Source organism: Anabas testudineus, chromosome 7, assembly GCF_900324465.2.
Source record: "Anabas testudineus chromosome 7, fAnaTes1.2, whole genome shotgun sequence".
NCBI lineage: Eukaryota > Metazoa > Chordata > Actinopteri > Anabantiformes > Anabantidae > Anabas > Anabas testudineus.
In genome coordinates this window covers 10457443-10475228 of record NC_046616.1, presented here as the reverse complement: position 1 = coordinate 10475228, position 17786 = coordinate 10457443, and the positions used below count along the sequence as shown (strand labels likewise).

The 17786-nt window shown below is 40.6% G+C and overlaps 1 protein-coding gene across 3 annotated transcripts in view; it reads right to left on the bottom strand.

The window, feature by feature from the left end:
* Nucleotides 1-566: 566 nt before the first annotated feature.
* si:dkey-178k16.1 (band 4.1-like protein 1) overlaps nucleotides 567-17786 on the bottom strand; it is a 32837-nt gene continuing 15617 nt past the window's right edge. The window contains exons 4-25 of one of the 3 annotated variants that reach the window (XM_026368836.1): nucleotides 15562-15666; nucleotides 14696-14738; nucleotides 14501-14576; nucleotides 13929-14147; nucleotides 13734-13821; nucleotides 13501-13653; nucleotides 12289-12386; nucleotides 11426-11601; nucleotides 10828-11072; nucleotides 10255-10293; nucleotides 9136-9165; nucleotides 8410-8565; nucleotides 7025-8146; nucleotides 5852-5902; nucleotides 5128-5537; nucleotides 5081-5084; nucleotides 4134-4355; nucleotides 3930-3989; nucleotides 3638-3721; nucleotides 3374-3454; nucleotides 3121-3237; nucleotides 567-3007 (exon numbers count right to left, since the gene is read on the bottom strand). In XM_026368836.1, the coding sequence (XP_026224621.1) occupies nucleotides 3002-3007; nucleotides 3121-3237; nucleotides 3374-3454; nucleotides 3638-3721; nucleotides 3930-3989; nucleotides 4134-4355; nucleotides 5081-5084; nucleotides 5128-5537; nucleotides 5852-5902; nucleotides 7025-8146; nucleotides 8410-8565; nucleotides 9136-9165; nucleotides 10255-10293; nucleotides 10828-11072; nucleotides 11426-11601; nucleotides 12289-12386; nucleotides 13501-13653; nucleotides 13734-13821; nucleotides 13929-14147; nucleotides 14501-14576; nucleotides 14696-14738; nucleotides 15562-15666 (3585 nt within the window). In that variant the 3' untranslated portion in view covers nucleotides 567-3001. The remainder of the gene's footprint in view (nucleotides 3008-3120; nucleotides 3238-3373; nucleotides 3455-3637; nucleotides 3722-3929; nucleotides 3990-4133; nucleotides 4356-5080; nucleotides 5085-5127; nucleotides 5538-5851; nucleotides 5903-7024; nucleotides 8147-8409; nucleotides 8566-9135; nucleotides 9166-10254; nucleotides 10294-10827; nucleotides 11073-11425; nucleotides 11602-12288; nucleotides 12387-13500; nucleotides 13654-13733; nucleotides 13822-13928; nucleotides 14148-14500; nucleotides 14577-14695; nucleotides 14739-15561; nucleotides 15667-17786) is intronic. The other 2 variants (XM_026368837.1, XM_026368838.1) reach the window with 2 other exon arrangements.

The window sequence follows — 17786 nt, the reverse complement described above, 5'->3', positions numbered from 1 at the left end:
TTCAAATGTAAATGATTGTTCCTCATCAGGCAATGTAATTTGGTCCACCTCAGCAGATATGAGTTTGTTTTTTCCCCCTTATCAAAATCCTTTTATAGTATGTTGTCGATAAATTTCAGTGCTCAAGTATTACCACAGTAAATAGACAGTAGGCCAATAGGTAAACACGCCCTAGAAATAAAACATGTCATTTTGCTCAATTTTCCAAGAAAAGCCATAAATGTATTGATATTTTTCCTTAACAAACCCTAGAACAAGAGGTCCTTGGCACAGAAACACTTTTGATATGTAAAATCCTAAAACCTCATTCATACTGCATTTTATTTTCATGATTAAAAAATATAGTTGCTGTACTTCATTATAGGGCCCAGAGGATAAATACCACACCCGCTGTAATAAGAAAGAAACACACATCAAATAGAGGGATTCCCTTCTCATCTCGCTCTTTTTTTTTTTTTTTTCCTCTCCGCTTTATTAATTTTTAAGGAATGCAAGTACGATGTACAGCAAAGACACAGCATCAAGCGATGGAGAGCAGCGGAGCAAATGAGATGAAGCTGCTGAAGGGGAGGAAGAGGAGGAGGAGGGCTCTGTACAGAGAGGAGTGTGCTAGGTTTAAGGATCAGCTAGAGGTCATCCAATGGGACTTCAGCACCTGATGTCACAACCACAGCCAAGTGTCTGCGATTAATCACAGTCTGGTTATTACTTGTCAGACTCCCAAGAGCGGGCCTTTTCCGAACAGAGGGAGGTAAGTTTGACCTTCCAGGTTGATCCAAGGATGATTTGGATAATTTTGCCCCTTAGTGAAAGATGGTGAGATGGATTTCAGTTGGATGTGCTCGATGTTGTTGCAAAGCTCTGTTTCTTTTAGATAACGGTGCCCCCTAGTGTACATCAAGCCCGTGGCCTTTCACTACTTTACGTTTTCACAATCCACCAAACGCCACCAAATATACAGTACAAGGTATGCATGGCTGCATTTTTTTTTTTTTCCACACCTTCCAGTTTGACGCCTACATCCATGAGTTAACGGCCACTTTAAAGAATGCAGAATCAAAATATGAAACAACAGGAGGAGGTTACGATACACATGTGAACACTGACTGTAAAGCTTAGTGTCTGAAAGCCAGAGTTATACCTCAGCATACTTTCACAAACCTGACATGACAGGTTTTAACATTGTTTTTTCAATGTTAAAAAGGTGAATGATTTCGCTGCTGCATGTGCTCATTTAAATACATTTGCATAAAACCATTTTTGCAAGGACACAGAAATTTTGCAGGTTGTGTGAGGACACAGTAATAAGAGGAAAACCTTGCCATGTCAGGTTTTGTGTTTGACTTTCTGGCACTTGTGTAATTAAAAGTAGCTAGTTCATATAAAGTTCTCATACAAAATCAGAGTTTGTACAATTTGACTGTTACCATCATTGGCACACTACATGTCTATGGCATCCCTCTAACATTCAAACCACACAACTAAAAGTTCAAAGATGCTGCTTATACTCTACGTTTTATTTCTAACACTGTGATTAGCTTGAATTAAAATTGGAAGGACTCTGATCCATAATACAATTTCAGCAGATAAAGAAAGTTTGTAGAATAAAAAAAAAAAAAAAATAGAAAGCTGTAAAGAAACAGTCAGCACAGCTAAAAGGCTTTACAGGCCTATTTTGTGTTCCTATCAAACTGATATGATGACATGTATTTAACAACACGGTTGGTTGGAAATGAGAGGAAAACGTTATCAGGAGATAAACAAAAACTGAATGTACTGGGAGCTTGATATTTCACACTTTTTTCCAATTAATACTCTTCATTTCCTGTGCAGAATCTTATAGTATCAATACCATTTCCTTCATGATAAAGGATATTGTGATCCTTCCTTACGTTTTAATATCCATATTGCTCAATCACACTCTAATAATGCAAGAAATTATCATGCAATCATTCCTCAAATACTAGTTTTACTGATGCAGCAGCCTGTTCTGCAACTTTACCAAGGGAATGAACTTACTCTAATTAGTTCCTTCACAAAATGGCCAAAGTGGTTTTATATCCAGCTGAATTGTAAAAGTCTGTCTACAGGTTGGGGAACAGAGAGAAACTGGGGCTCATTCGGAAACATCACTATTCTCAGAAACTACAACACTGCAACCATTTGAATAACGGGGATTCTGTATGTCGTAACAGCTCATAATATCCAGACATATGTGTCAGAATACAATCAAAATCCATCATGATGCAACAACTCAAATCGCATCCTTTCACACTTGGCACCCACGCATCAGAGTGAAATATTACAAATGAGACTTACAGGGAAAAAAGGTGATCAGACAAAGTCTGACTTTGGCCCTTAACACTTAAATAAACACCTCAAGAGGACCTTGTGGGACCAACGTGATTCTATTTCAATGATCCTTTGATCAGTGCATCCTCATCTAAGCCATAGCCCATTTGTTCATTTCATTGGTCATGAGAGAATGAAAACTAAACCAAGGATTTGTGAATACTTTACCAGTACTGTAGCCTTTACAGTTTTTTTCTGCACACAGCCGAAGTCTAATGATTTCCTGTTCTTCAGTGAAAAGACATGTAAATTAGATTTTGTTGGTACCCATGAGATGGAAACTAAAACATGATCTCTGATTTTCTCCACAGTTTTGACAGATTATCTAAAAAAAAATCTCTTCTACACAAATTGCCTCTGACTTTTGAGGAATACTTTAGCAATTGGTCAGAATTCAGAGGCCCGGAGAACTTTGCAGGGAAATTAGTTGGATTATCACATTTGAAATTATAATTTATGATGTAAAAAGAAAAATGTGTAAATATAAATAAAGCTGAGTTGAAAGGAGTCCTCTATCAGCTTTGTGTGTAGACAAGCAGCTCCTTTCGAGCACCACCGGCAGTGGCCTATCAGTAGAGATGGTGGGTGGCAATTTCAGGTCCAGCACTTACACTTATGGTCCAAAGGGGGGCACTCTCACCTCAGGAAATCAGGACTGCAGGTAACAAAGGGGAGATAACAGTAGTCAACCTTAAATCCCTGAGGCTCTGAGAAGGTTATGGGGCTAAATGTTGACTATAAGTCAAGAAGTCGATATGACATCTGTACCTCCGATGCGCCATGACGATCCTCAGTAGATGACTCCGTTTCCCTGACAACGATTGCCTTGGTCACCTGCATGTCTGGATGCTGCTGCTTGGCTTCCTGTATTGCAATAGCCAGAGCCTGCAAGAAAAGAGTCAACTGTATGAGTACTTGATACGAGATTTTAACAACACAAATTACACCCAAAATCAACAATAAGTAACCGTGCACACGATTGTTTTGACTTTAGTGTTTCATCCACAGTTTATTTGCCCACCTGTTCTTGGTCGACATCATCATCTCCTGTGATTATAATCCTCTTCTCGATCCTGGTTTCTGAATATCCTCCTTTCACCGTCTGTAACATACAATAGGGTTTGTTTTTTTTTTTTTGTTTTGTTTTAAACAGCCCTCATTCAACTCTATTCAGACAGAGGGGATTAGCTGCACCTCCTCATTTTGGTAAGTGGCGTGCGATTCCTTTTTATCATAGTTATACATTATATTATGTGTTCTATTTTTCACTTTAACTCTTCTCCACCTTGGTGACGTGAGTGGTTGCAGAGGTAACATTTTCGAGGATGGGCGACCCTGACGCCTCTCTCCCAAGGCTGCCCATGTGCACCTGAGAGAACAGGAGAACTGGCTGTAATAAATAAGGTAAACATACACACACACACAGAGTATAAGACAACAAGTCTTTTTTTATGTGAGGACATGCTGTCATGCCAATTGATGCCTGGTCTTTGTAAGTAGGTTTAAACCTTGGAGAGCAGGTCTGAGCATGCTGCAGGTTCAGTTAAAATTGGAGAGGTCTTTTTGCTTGTACTCACAGGGGATACGCTCTGCCTTGTAGAGTAAGAAACTTCACTCAGCCCGGCAATACCGTGATCCTGAGACAGACAAATTTATTACGCCACTTGTTTTATTCAGGACAACTGCAATACAACTTCAAACCACGACAACAGAACAAGGTGTTTACAGTTCAAATATTCTTCTTCACCTACAATTTATCTCCACTAAAATGTGTAATTAACCTGATCTGTGAACTCCACAATGGTCGTGGTGACTTCCGACCCATTGGGCTGAGTTTCCGTCCTCACGTCCGTCTTCCTCACTGTTGGCGTGGGCATGACATCACTGGCCTCCCTGCTCAGCGGTGCGGGGGCAGGGAAGCGACTGGTTTCTTTCTGTGGCTGCTCTCGATCCACTGATGACGACACCGGCACTGACCTCTTTGGTTTTTTGGGAACTACAGGCTGGATAGATGGAAAAAAAAAAACAAGTTTTAGTATTTAAGTGAGACATTTTATTTATTTATTTAAAAACTGTTTTTTTTCCTGCTGCAGAAGGTAGAGGAAGATTTATGCATGAGCCACATTCCACCCATTTCTTTATAATAGATTTAACTGTACTCAGTGACTTAGACAATTTAATGTACCTATTTTTCACTGAGTTGCTTGGAGTGTTCTTTTGTCTTGATGGTGGTTTTTGGTAAGGATACTGATTCTCTCGAACCTCTTTTTTTATCAATAAAACTAAATTCATGGCTAACAGCTACTAACAACATTCAGAAAAACACACTTTGGGTGTGATCACACCACTGTGTGTGTAATTTTTGTTTCCATTTGAACTGCAATAAAAACGCTGTCATTGCTCTATTTATTCATATTTACGTGATTCATCTTCTAAACAGAAGTTACATGAACTCATCAGCTGCTTGTTTTGGTCGTCTGTCATCACACTTTGCTGGTGTTTTATGGAGGGGATTAGGAAGAATAGAAATCCAGTCTCACTGCCTACACACTTACCTTTTATGCATTTTCATGTCTCTAGTTTCTAAATAAGCACTCTGTGCTCTTTAGATGTGAAACTTATGATTTCTAGTACACTCAGTTTATGTTCACACCTGTGCTGCAGTTTGATTGAAAGAGGACAATAATGCGTATTTTTAGGTGCCTAAGAATAGTAGCGTTTTTCTCACCTGCCTGAACAAATCAAATCAAAGCAGAAGCTCTTATATTCCCAAACACATCTGACATGAAAACTACCTGTTTGACCTCTGGTCGAACCTCTTCAGCCGGGACTTGTTTGGCCGGGGGGCTGCTGCTGGCTCCTCTCGACAGAGGAGCCGTCACTAATGGAGGAGGTGGTTCAGAGGGCCCCTGCTGCTGGAGCAAGTCGATGCCCATGCACAGACCCCCGTCGGGTGACAGATCCCTCTCTCCCAGCTCTGACATGCCCCTAGAGAACTCCTCCATGCCTGTGTGCAGATCTGTGAGGACTGTGAAATCTACTTCAGCCTCCAAGCTGGAGGTGGAGCTGACTGTGATGCTGGAACATTTGCGCTCAATGCCCAGGTGGGTTTCCTTCAGGTACAGGATCTCGTGGTCCTGGTCGTCCTCCGAGACAGAGCCCAGACGTCTCTCCCATGGTTCCCTCTGCAGAAAAGAGACAGATAATGGCTTCCTTTATGATCAGAACTCCATACTGCTGGCTAATTTAAAAGTCAGAAAGAAATCATGTAAGCCTGATTTCTAATAATTCCCAATCAAAGCATAACATTCAACATTATAATACGTTATAAATGAGCCATCATGTACTGTTAGTGTCACTTTAAAATCCAGTTTTTTAGTTCTGTTAATGCCAACATCTTAAAGAAAAATGTGTTCAATAACTAAAAGTTATTTGTTTACTCAAGAATTGCTGCGACAGAAAACAAATAAGAGACTGGTAGAGCTGAAGGATGACTCACTGAGGCTTCGTTGAAAGGTTCCTCATGAATAGCAGGTGTGGGAGGTGTCTCCTATAGAGCAAAAACAACAACAAAACATTCATGTAAAAACAAAGTATGTTTTAATTCATAGATGGCACAATAGTCACAGACCATAATGCAATCTCTACCACAGCTAATGCGTGTACAGTAATTGAGTAAAAAAAAAAATTAGGTAGTTAAGAAGTTTTCATTGTCACTGAATTGACATCATGGTCTATGGCTGATTTAAGCATTTATTGTCATATTTAGAGAAAACATCAAAAACATTTGCCATATATTAATATTTATAACATGGAAACACTTAATTCATCCATCAACTTCAGGAGTTATGATAAACAAAAACACTTTCCCAGAGAGAACTCCCAGACGTTCCAGCTTAAGGTCTACTGTCAGAAGCATGCATGTAGGGTATATTTCACAGGTTGACATCATTAAAAATGACGGCAAGTGCAATGGTAATGCCATGCACTGAAAGGTTAGATTTTTTTTTTTAAGTCCCTTTCAGGAAAAAGGTATTCATATTCATAAATGTGGCGTATGAATGCCTAAGCCCCGAAGTGGTTTGGCAGCTCTGCAGCCTGTGATTACATCTAATCGCCTTATTCATTTTCTACTATTGCTACAGAGGTGCCAAGGCAGAACATTTGGTTCAAATGCCCTTCTCAGCCATTTTAAAAAGGATTGAAATTATGTGAAAAAGGAGGTTTCAAAGAAAAATGGTGGAAAGGTCTTGCGCTCCTTGCAACAGCAGCCACCTTTACTCTGTGAGGATGTTGGAAGGAGGGACCCAAGTGTTAACGTGACAAGTTAAGGTGACATAAAAGGGACGCCTGAAGCTTAAGCAATGGGAACTTTGCTTAAAGGCCCGCAGGGTTCTGAAATGGCCAAGCAGATGTCAAGCTTTGCGGACGGGAGCAAGGGAAAGCAAAAAGCTCCTTGGCCCCATGGACGTGAATTGTGTCGGTCAATAAAGCGATGCGGAGGAACGTGAACTTTTGCTTTCTCATGAACAGCCACATGAGTTCTGAAGTATGCGTGTGTTTTTAAGATGGTAAAAAAAAAAAAAAACAAGATTTGCACGACATCGCCTGAAGCTCATGCAATGTTTTACTTTCCGATGACTGACAAACAGGTTGGGGGCAAATGTTTTACCGCTTGCTTCCTCTTGGCTGTGTCTTGCGTGGGTGTCCGGTAGTGAATGTGGCTGTTGTCCATGTTGCTCTGTCTGTCTCTGGACCACTGGGTTTTCAGGGGAAGAGTTCGGGGGGGAGCGGTTGGAAATTTGGAGCTGCACGGGAGATTCTCTTTAAACTCCGAGTTGTTTTGAAAATTATCTTCATGTAGCACAGCTCCTCTCGTCCACTGACTTTGCCCTGGTAAATCTCTGCCGTCTCTGAGCTCCTGCTGTCGAAACAACTCATTCTTCATCTGTGGATGTAATTGAGTTTGCTGCTGATAGACTATTGCAGCTTCACTGTGGTATTTGGTTGCTGCTGTGTTTTCCTTGACAACATCTGTGGCAGATTGCGGTACAGTATAATCATCCTCTCTCCTTCCTGTCTCACAGATTCCATCTTTTGATTTTATCATCTGTACATCCCCAGTCGCACCAAAGGTGCCTCTATCAGACTGGCTTTGAGTTTGAGGGTTTACAACACCTTTGTTCTCTTTATTCAAAGACTTCTTTGATCTCTGTGGCTTGAGAGGGACTATTTTGGTGACTTCGGAGTGCGAGTTCCCAGTTTTGTTGCAGTCTTTTGCTCTCATGGGGCATGGGTCTTTTATTTTCCAGGTCTCACAATGCATCATGTCAGTCTCAGTTCTGGACACGTTGTCCTTAGGGAGAGAGTCCAGAGTCACCAGAGTTTCAAAGTTTTTTGGTCCCTCTCTGTGAATGTGTTCATACTGACAATCCCTCACATCTTGGTGTTTCACTGAGCTCCTCTGTTTGTCCTGTGGAGACCCATATCCATTTTCATGAATGACATTTTGTGCTAATAAAGAATCGTGATGCCCATTAGTTGCTAAGGCATCATCCATGGAGTCCATATTAATTAGTCCTATTGCTATATGGCCGGTTTCCTGTTTCACATATGTTCCAGGTTTAGTTCTTACAGGATCCCAGGGCATTTGAAAATTGTTTATATTTGCTTCAGTCACTGCAAATGTATTTCTGCCCAAAAAGGAGGCTTTACTTATTTCCACTTTAGAGTAAGCATCCAGTGCTCCTTCATAAGCATCCTGCTTGTCAATCAATTTGGCACCACCGATCGCCTATGTTGACATAGAGTAGACAGTTTCATTAGCCTAGCTAGAAACGCTGGCCTGTCATTTTTGTTATTGTTACCCCTCATTATAATAAATTATCATTCAAGATGGAGAGTCATTAACTGGGCCACTTGATGTTTTTTTGTGATTTTCTGCATTTTTGACACAATATAGTAGACAGGATTGTAAAATCCAACATTTAAACATATAAAGGAAACAGTTTTTAGTATAGTAGTAAGTATGATGGCTTAGGAATAGGATGTTATTACCGATTTCCGCTCCGGGGTTCCTCCTGGAGGAGTAGCTGAGGAAAGACGCTTCTCCCTCTGGGCCATCTTGCTGTTAGGCTGCCTCAAAGTCCTCTTCAGCTCATTGATACTGGCCTGGTGTTTTTGCAGAACATCTTCTGGCTTGTCCAAGAACTGCTGCTCACACAGTGAAGGGCCCATCAAAGACACACATTAACATACTGTCTGTCAAAATCTGTTACAATTGTTTCTAAAGTTAAAATTAAAAATGCTGCACTGTAATTCTGTTCTGATGCAGGTGTGTTGCAAATTGTTCTGTTTTTAATTTAAGCATTCATTTTGATTTACAAACTGTCCATCTACGAGTACAAACTCAATTGAACAGTATATTTTCAGCAGTAACTACTTTGCTGCACAAAACTATGTCTTAAATATTATCATGAATCACAATTTGTTCTGTGATTTAGTGAGCACCTAATAATGTTTGGAAGATACATCACAAAAGCTAGACAGATAAGAAATTTTGAATTAAATTTTGCTCAAATATGATAATTGCTATTTGTGGAGTAATCCAGCAAATTATCACAGTAGGTCTGCAATAGGAAAATCTAACCAGTTAAAATAAATTCCTGTTTACTCTGTTCTAATAGTAAGAGGCAGGCACAGTTAGCAATAAGGAAACACAGTGCACCTGGTGAGGGTCACACATACTGTAGCGCATGCCAAAAAAGAGAGGACAACCAGTACCTCCTGTTTAGGCCGAAGGATGGCCAGATCCTTGTCCAACAGATGAGGGAGCCCAAGGTGGGGCAAGTGAGATGAAGGGAAGGGTTTGAGCAAAGCAGGAGGTTGAGGATTGGGTTGGGTGGAGAACAGATGCGTGCAAAGACAAAGAGTTCAAGTGCTGCAGGTGAGTCAAAAAGGCAGGCAGCCAGATGGACAGACAAACAGTAGACACTATCGGGCTTTGGACAAAGAGCCTAAGACCTTTAAGGCATTTTAATGTTCTGCCAAGAAGACAGGGACAATCCATCCCAGTGTCAGCCAATTGACAATTAATGCAGTCATGTATCGACTGAAGATAAGTGCTTGGAGACGGGGATTATTCCCATACTTCTTCATCCAAAGATTTGGTGAGAAGGCATTACAAAACCACAAATGAACAGACCAGTTTATGACTAAAGCACTACTTAACATAGACTGACACAGGTATAAAAACAGACAGGAATAAGCTTTAACATATAGATAAAAACAAATTGAACAACAATGAAACTAATTTGTGCAGGTTTACAACAAATGAGAGAATTTAGAAAGCCAGTTTTGTGAAAAAAAAAAAATAATTAAAATAAATTTTAATTAATTAAAAGTAATGAGATTTTTATGCATCTCATGTATTGTACCAAGAGATTTGTTAACAGGGGAACCACAGATTCATTGAATCATCCACAGTGCTTAAGGGCCATCTGTTTATTCTGCTAATAACAATCAATCTCTCTAATTTCAAAGAGTGACACTGTTAAAGATGTATGCTTATGAACATGTGTTGGCAATAGAAAAATAAAGCTTTTTCCACTCGAGTAGTTCTCTAATAATATCTAATCTGAATTTCCACTGAGACCATTTCCCAGTGGGCAGGAGGGAAAAAACAAACTGAATCAATTTATATAAAAAGAACTTATGTCTATTCATTTGAAGATCAATTCATGCAGTTTCCACGGATTATAGTCAGTCAAATCCTGGAACGCGTGACATGAAAAGAAATAATATCCCCTCCAGAGACAGGACAGTACGTGCTTAACAAACGGGTGCACAACCCACAACAACCAAAACTACACAGACAAACACCAAGGTCTCAGGCCAAAATACCTCTGGTTTGGAGTCTACAGGCGAGCCTGCCTCCTCACCCTGCAGGAGAGGATGTGGTGGAGAACAGAGGTCAAAAAAACAGAGGAGGTTAGCTCAAAGTGTTAACATCAGTGAGAAGACGGGGTGCTGGGGTGAAAAAAAAAAAACATCTGCAGCAAAGAGGTTAGATATTGAGTTAGATTTGGGAGGCGATTTAAGAAATAGTAAGTACAGAAGAGCCGTTCTAAGAAGTTGTATAAGATTGGAGAGGGGCAGAAAATGGGCAAAATTAGGCCAAGAAGGGAAAAAAGAACTGGCATGTTGATAACAGTCCTAAATAAAAAGGAATGTGAGAGAGGGGAATGAGGAATGTTTGTAAAATCTTATGCCAGAGGAACTGCTTTGCACATTTCTCTGCGCCGCCCTCAACTTTGTGATATGGTTGTCACATTTTCAATACTTCAGCTCCCAGGTAAGTGTTAACTGACAAGGCTGTAGCTCAATAAAAACGGGTATAACAGCTTTACATGCATAGAAAAACATCTGCAACAACAGCACATTTCTGTGCATTTGTTGTGTCCTCGCATCTTGTACCTTGAGCTCCAAAGTCTTTGTGGGTGTTGCGACGATGGCGCCCCGTGTCGTCCTCGGATCTTGACCTCCATGCCGCTCCAGCTCCTGATCTATGTACTGGTCCTGGTCATCATCATGATAATGGTAATGATCGTGTTCCAGGTCCAGGCTGCCCTCTTGGTCCAGGTCTTCTCTGGACATGAACTGTGTGCGTTCACTGGAGCTCCGCTGGGACAGCTGGTCCATACTATCACCTAGAGCTGAGGCTGGGAGAGTAATGAGGGGAAAGTCAATCAATCAATCAATCAATCAATCACCTACTGTAGGCCTGATATAGACATGTGATATGATCAGTAAAACATTTAATTAATTAATAATTGATTATTGTAGAAGAATTTTAGCGTAACATTTAACTCACAGAGAACCAGTGGGCACTAGGAGAACAATAAGGGAAAATCAATAAAGTCCTTTTGCTAAAATAAAGTATGTTTTCAAGCATATATTGCTTTCAATATCTCCACTTTCTAAACCTGAGGGACTGGAGCCTTTTTATTACCTTACACAACATAATCCAGGAAACACGACTGAAACTCAGAACAGACTTAGTTGAAGAACTCACCTCCATCGATGCTGCGAGGCAGCATGTACCTCTTGCTAACAGACCGATTGAACTGTGGGGCAGGCCTGTCAATCAAAGCACTGGCCTGTCTGGTCTGGGCTTGGGTTCGTCCACTGTAGCGGAACTTGGAGCCAATCACCAGGAAGCCCTTGGGAGGCGGTTCTGGAGAAACCAACCTGCAGGAAGATTCATTTTGTGAAAACCTACTGTACAGCACTTTGTTGAGTGCATTTACTAAATTACAGAATTCATAATGGAATAAGTAAAAAATAAAAGCACACCAATTATAAGAAATATTTATATTGTTATTGCAGTTCAGTCAGTTGATAAGTAGGTGTTGATTTCCAGAAGAATTTCCTTATTAATGTTACATATTTTCTTTCTTAGTTCTTGTTAGTGATGAGAATATGATACTATATCCATATCTGTATATTAAATATGATATAACTTGGCTTATCTTTGCACAAAGACTTGAAACAGCTAGCCTGGCTCTCTACAAAGGTAAAATGCCTCAAACAGCACCAGCAAAACATCCTTGAGCTTGAGCTAATGTACAGTAGCCAACTCCTGTGAAGCTTCATACTTACCATGCAGACATTACAGTGTTATTGTTCTGGTTTGGTAACATGCAGACCAAAGTATAACACTAAACAACTAAGTGTTGTTTTGTTTGTTATTTTTTATCCCTCTTCAGGAACCTTTCTATGAATTGACGCTTGAATATATATACAATTAACTTCAATGAAATTATACAGAACTAAAAGTTAAGTGTCACTTTTAGGAATGCTCTGCTTTGGTGTTAACAGTGCATGCTGGGTGCAATGACTACACCGGTCAGTATATCTTTGTCTATCAAGTCCTACCTGAAGAAGGTGTGGTGCTCAATGCAGACCTTCCACAATCGCTTTGATGCCCGATGGTTGGGCAGCTTGAAGCCTATGGTGCTCTCAAACTGTTCATACTGAGCAGTGAGGGAGACAAGTGGAGGTGTTGGAGGAGGAAGAAAGGAGGTGAAGAAGAAAAGCAGAGTGAAGGGAGTGTGTGGGGGGGGGAATATGGAGGGATGGTGGCAGGGTGAATTGTGTTTACTCCGCAGCAATGGAAAAATCAATGTTTTTCTGTTTACTCGTAGAAATATATTCTCACATCTCCCACCGCCTTGTCAGGTAACCAGCCTACAAATTAGCAGTTTGTGCATTCCATCAAATGTTCAGTGGTGTGAACAAAAGAAGATGCTTTCAAATCAATAGGTTATTAGCAATATACCAGGTCTTTAAACATTAGAAGCAGTCCACTCATAATAAGAACTTCTGTTCCACACAAAAAACTCTATGGGGACAGTTTAAAATAAAGAAGCTTTAAAAAAAAAAAAAAAAACAATGACGACCCTCCAGGCAAATTTGAAGTGACAACTGACTTAAGAGGATAGATCTGCAGAACAAAGTATATTCACAGAATGGCCCTGGATTCACAATAAAGATGTCAATGTCAGTTCAACAGTGAATATAAGACACGCTGCGGATAGCCCGAAGGCCGAAGAATGAAGGAAACAAGAACAGCAAGTCATAAGAGTTTTAGAGCCTTAAAAATTAGAGGGAGCATAATATGGTTCCAACACTTGCAACTAAAATCCTTGATGAGAGTGCAAATCCTCATGACTGGCTAATCAGGCTTTGAAGTCACCATGGCGGCAGAGGAGGAGAAGAATAAAAACATGACCTATCAGCCTAATCTTTAAGAACAGTATCTCTGACTGCTATAAATAATATCTGAGAATATACTTCTCATTAGTTGTGATGTGGTTTGCAGCTGAGATAGTAACACAGACCATGAAATGACTGTTTATGCTGCTTTGGGCCAGTCAAGAGAGACAATGATGTCATTTTAACAACTGTAAAACCATGAAATAGAAACGTGGAGTTTACCAAATGATGCTGCATTCCACTTGCCTCTGCTTTGCCAGGGTGAATGTCATAAAGCTGTTCTAGTGGGGTTGGGCATGCAATTACTGTGCAGTGAACTCCTACTAAGTCAAGCAAGATGCAAAAGACGAGATAATGACGGATTCTGTTTACCTCTCCGGGGCGGATTTTAATGTAGAAGTTGCTTCTTTTGTAGGAGATCTTGAGGATTTTTGGCCAGGCGAACCGGTTGATCCTGAGGCGGTCTCGGTAGATGAGCAGACCGTTGGCGCTCACACCAAGCATTATGTCAATTCCCTCTGAATCCTGGTGAACGCAGGCGCAGATCATTAAAAAACTTCAACAAAAGTGGGATGACAGTTGAAAAGTGAGTATGATCTCTGTACCTTAGCATGATGCAGGTCCACCCCGTACATTGAGAGCTTCTTGGCATTTTCTAGAAAGTTTACCTCTGCCTCAGCTGGACTCATTCCCCTACAACACAAATGGGGCACATGATTGATCAACAAGTCAAAACCACCAGCATCTCCCATCGCTCTCATGGCTTTTGATTCAATCGAAGTCGTCATATTTCCTATGACCTGTAGTTACGGTGAAGCTCCATCACTCTCTCCTCAAGCTCACGCGTCTGGTTCGGGGCAAAGCGGAAGTCACTAACATAGTCTGGGCCATGTTCCTCTGGCTCATAGTCTCCCAGTTCAGCCTGGACAGTGTAGGAGCCCAAAAGGGCGTGGGTGACAAACGAGCAGGGGAGACGACCAGACAGGATGTCGTCCCTCAGCTGCAGGCACAGGTAGTACCTGACAAAACACAGAGACTCTGTCAGAAAACATCGGGAAGAGTCTCAACAACACATGCACAGCCATGCTATTCTATATACGTTTCATGGTGCATCCAATGTGCTAATGCTAAACAAAATTAATGGCAATATGCCTTCTTAGGAAAAACATTTATGGAGAGTCCGTTTAATTCTAGGTTCAGCAAAACTGGTCCCAAAGGAAACTTCCAGAATAACAATGATGCCAGCAAAAGCTGTTTTTCAGTAGAAAATGAATCAGATGCAAACGTGAAACACTGTATTCCTGTGACACATAAAGCTAGAACAACAAAAGTGAACTCCTTGTCTTCCAAAAACTGTGTGTTTAACACCTACCTGGTGATGTCTTCAATAAGCACAGACGGGTCCGGAGGGTAGAACTTGACAGAAAACCCGAAATTCCAGGAACCAACTGTGGACAAACCACCAGCAAGGTTGCTCACTCATTAAAATACTGTTTAATATGTGTGTGTGGATATGCTGGAATGTGTAGTGTGTGTGTGTGTATTTGTGTGTGTCTGCTGCCGTTACCCCGAATTTGCTTCTTAATCTCTTTGGAGGGATCTAACCAATTCTAATAAAGAAAGAAAGAGACAATGTCCTTTGAGAATTTCAACCTCACAGAAATCATCCATATTCACATTTTTTTAAAGAGGCTCTTTTAAGTAGTGTACCTCGCTGGCTGCTCTTCCCTTTTAAAAATCTATTCCCTAGTCGAGAGCCAAATATATTAATGCTACAAGAAAATGGATGAAGGCTGAAAGCATCAATATTGGGGCTATAAATGCCAGTTGTATCCGGCTCCCTCTGCTTAATGTCACTAGAGGTTTCATAGTGTGTGGTAGACTCAGCGCAGCGCATTTAAAAGGCCACACTGTCTAATCACATTTTAAAAGGTTAAAGGTCACGCATGCCACTCTCAGGCTATAAGAGGTTAAGCACAGCTAAAATGGCAGCCCGTCTGGAAGGCTGGTTGGCATTTGTTCTTAAAAACACTAAACAATCTATCGCAACACATATAAACATGACTCTGAACTCTAAATACAGTAATCAGCTCTAACTTATAACTTAGAGTGGAGCATTAAATACAGAATGAATGGACAGAACTGGAGTTATTACTTTTTTACTTAGAAGGTAATCACATAACGTGCCTACAGTATGTATTGTGGTTGTGTAGGTTTCATAGGTCCCATTTGGAAACAAATGTTGGATTTCATACCACAAAGGTTTCTATCTGGGGCAAAATCCTGTATTTGATTTAACTGCACCTGCTTGTGGTACAGGAGAACAGACGTTCAGTTACAGATCTTAAAATAAAAACAAATAGCCTAATTAATATCCCCAGGTATGCTATCATAGTGTAAGTATGAATGAATGAATGCTTTTGTGTGCCTGACCTTGGAGTTGTCTGTGTCCTGGAAAGTCAAGCCGAAATAGTCTCTCTCCAGCAGGTTCAGATGGCCACACACCATGTCCAGCAGGGTCTGGCCCTTGGCAAATTTCTGTTAAACACACACACACACACACACACACACACACACACACACACACACACACACACACACACACACACACACACAGCAAAGTAAGCAGGTGACACAGTGCAGGTCTACAGTAGGTGTATGAACATTATGAACTATAAAATACACAAAAGGGGTTGGTGCAGGGGTAATTAATACAAAACTGTTGCGCGTTTACTAGATGTTTCAGATCTATAAACATATGTACTGTATGTCATATCCTTCTTTCTCCCCGTAACTCCTGTGTAGAACTTAACTTTCGACTGGCAATAACACACAATTTAAAAAAAAACTGTAAAACCGCTAGTAATGGGATCTAAATTTGGAGTCTGGCTGTCGTGTGAAACAATATCTGGGTATGTACTAGACAATTTCTCTTCTTCATCACATTAACATATTTCATCACACAAAGGAGTCAAAAATATCAGTGGCAAAAATTCACCCCAACTGCAGTCTGAGAGATGCTTCCAGGTCCCTGTTGAGAAGGAGGAGCTACACCCCGCACACGGAGGAATTGCATCTCGCATCAGTGGCGTTTTCGGCAGACCACACCTATTTTCTCTCCAGCCCTTCAGGGCTGAAAACAAGGTCTCTGTGGGTTGCACAGACGGCCTTGGCAAAATGCTATTTCCACACACAAACGCAGACACACAGGCACACACACGCCAGATTCATCTCCTAGGGAAACCTGTCTCCTATGGCGACAAAGCAACCAAGCAGCTGTTACCATGGAAACAGAAGTAATAGGTCCCCTCTGTATGTGCGTGTGCCCTCTCCGTTTCTCCATCTCTAGTTACTACAAGGCCATCACACAGCTTTGTTCATCGCTTATAATAAAAGCTGGCGGTACAGTCAGCATACCTTTTAAATATTTAAGACAGGCTAATTAATTAACCATTATAAAGTCATCTGTCTCTCAGTCAAATAAATAATATTTTACATCCTGCTGCACCAAGGCTGCCATCGGCAAAGTATAAGAATAATGCTGATTAACAGACAGAGGTTGTCATCAGATATTTTTGGGGGAACAGCGCATATATTCGATTTTCCAACAAAATAAAATTGCAACACACATCTCAGGTGGTCCCCCAAGCATGGCAACCAATTCAGGAACTGCTGATGAGATTTTGCTGTCACTGCAATTGGCTCCAATCACATTTCTGTAACTAGTTCTGTGGGCTGATTGCGTTAGCAGCCATTTGGCGTAATCCTAGAAATCCATTTTGTTGATTGCTTCACCCATGCAAACAAGATGATGAGCAGAGAAAGCGTGTACGTAAAAGTGTTAACGGCTGGTCGAAGACAAAGTAAATCTGTTAAATTTAGTCACTTCAACTAATGCAAGCTGAGAGATAGCACTGTAGAATCAAAAAGCTGCTGAAAAGTTAGTATAACTCTTATCATGCAACATTAATATGCTGAAATGTTTTTAATACCAACACCGTGCTCAACTTTAACAAATCCCTTCAAAAAAAAACTATTTTGCAGTGATTTGTGATTGGATTTCTTGATAAACTGATGAATGCACATTGCATCAGCCGCGTTGTTTTCGCAAATTTAAGAGAGTTCCCTGCAGGGCCAGAGAAGACTTCATTACTTTCACTGGCCAAGTAGAAGTAGTTCTAATAAAGAGTAGTAAGTGGTGCTTTATATTTAAGATAGGTGGAATCCTTCTTTACCAAATTCACAGCATAACGTAAGCAGCTTAACATTGTTCTTTGAATTGTTTTTTCTTGATTTGACATTGATGTCACTTTTCAAACACAGTTTAGCTGAAGTAAACAGAGTGTTGTACTTTACGCTGAATACATTTCACAGCATCACATTCAATGCTGCCATATGGTGGAAAGGCAAGAATGCAATAAATGGAAATATTTAAAAGCACATGGACCAAATGTCCTCTGGTTTTTTAATGACTACTTCCTATTAGTGTGGGGACAGAAGTAAATGGCAGCATCATGATAGGACATATGGACAGAGGAAGTTAGGAAGCAAACTGATGAGGGAATGACCTGTCCTACCTCCTGTCTCACACCGGCCTAAAAACCTCAAAAAGATCTGTTGTTTAACTTCCTTCATTAAATTATTCTAGTAGTAGAGAA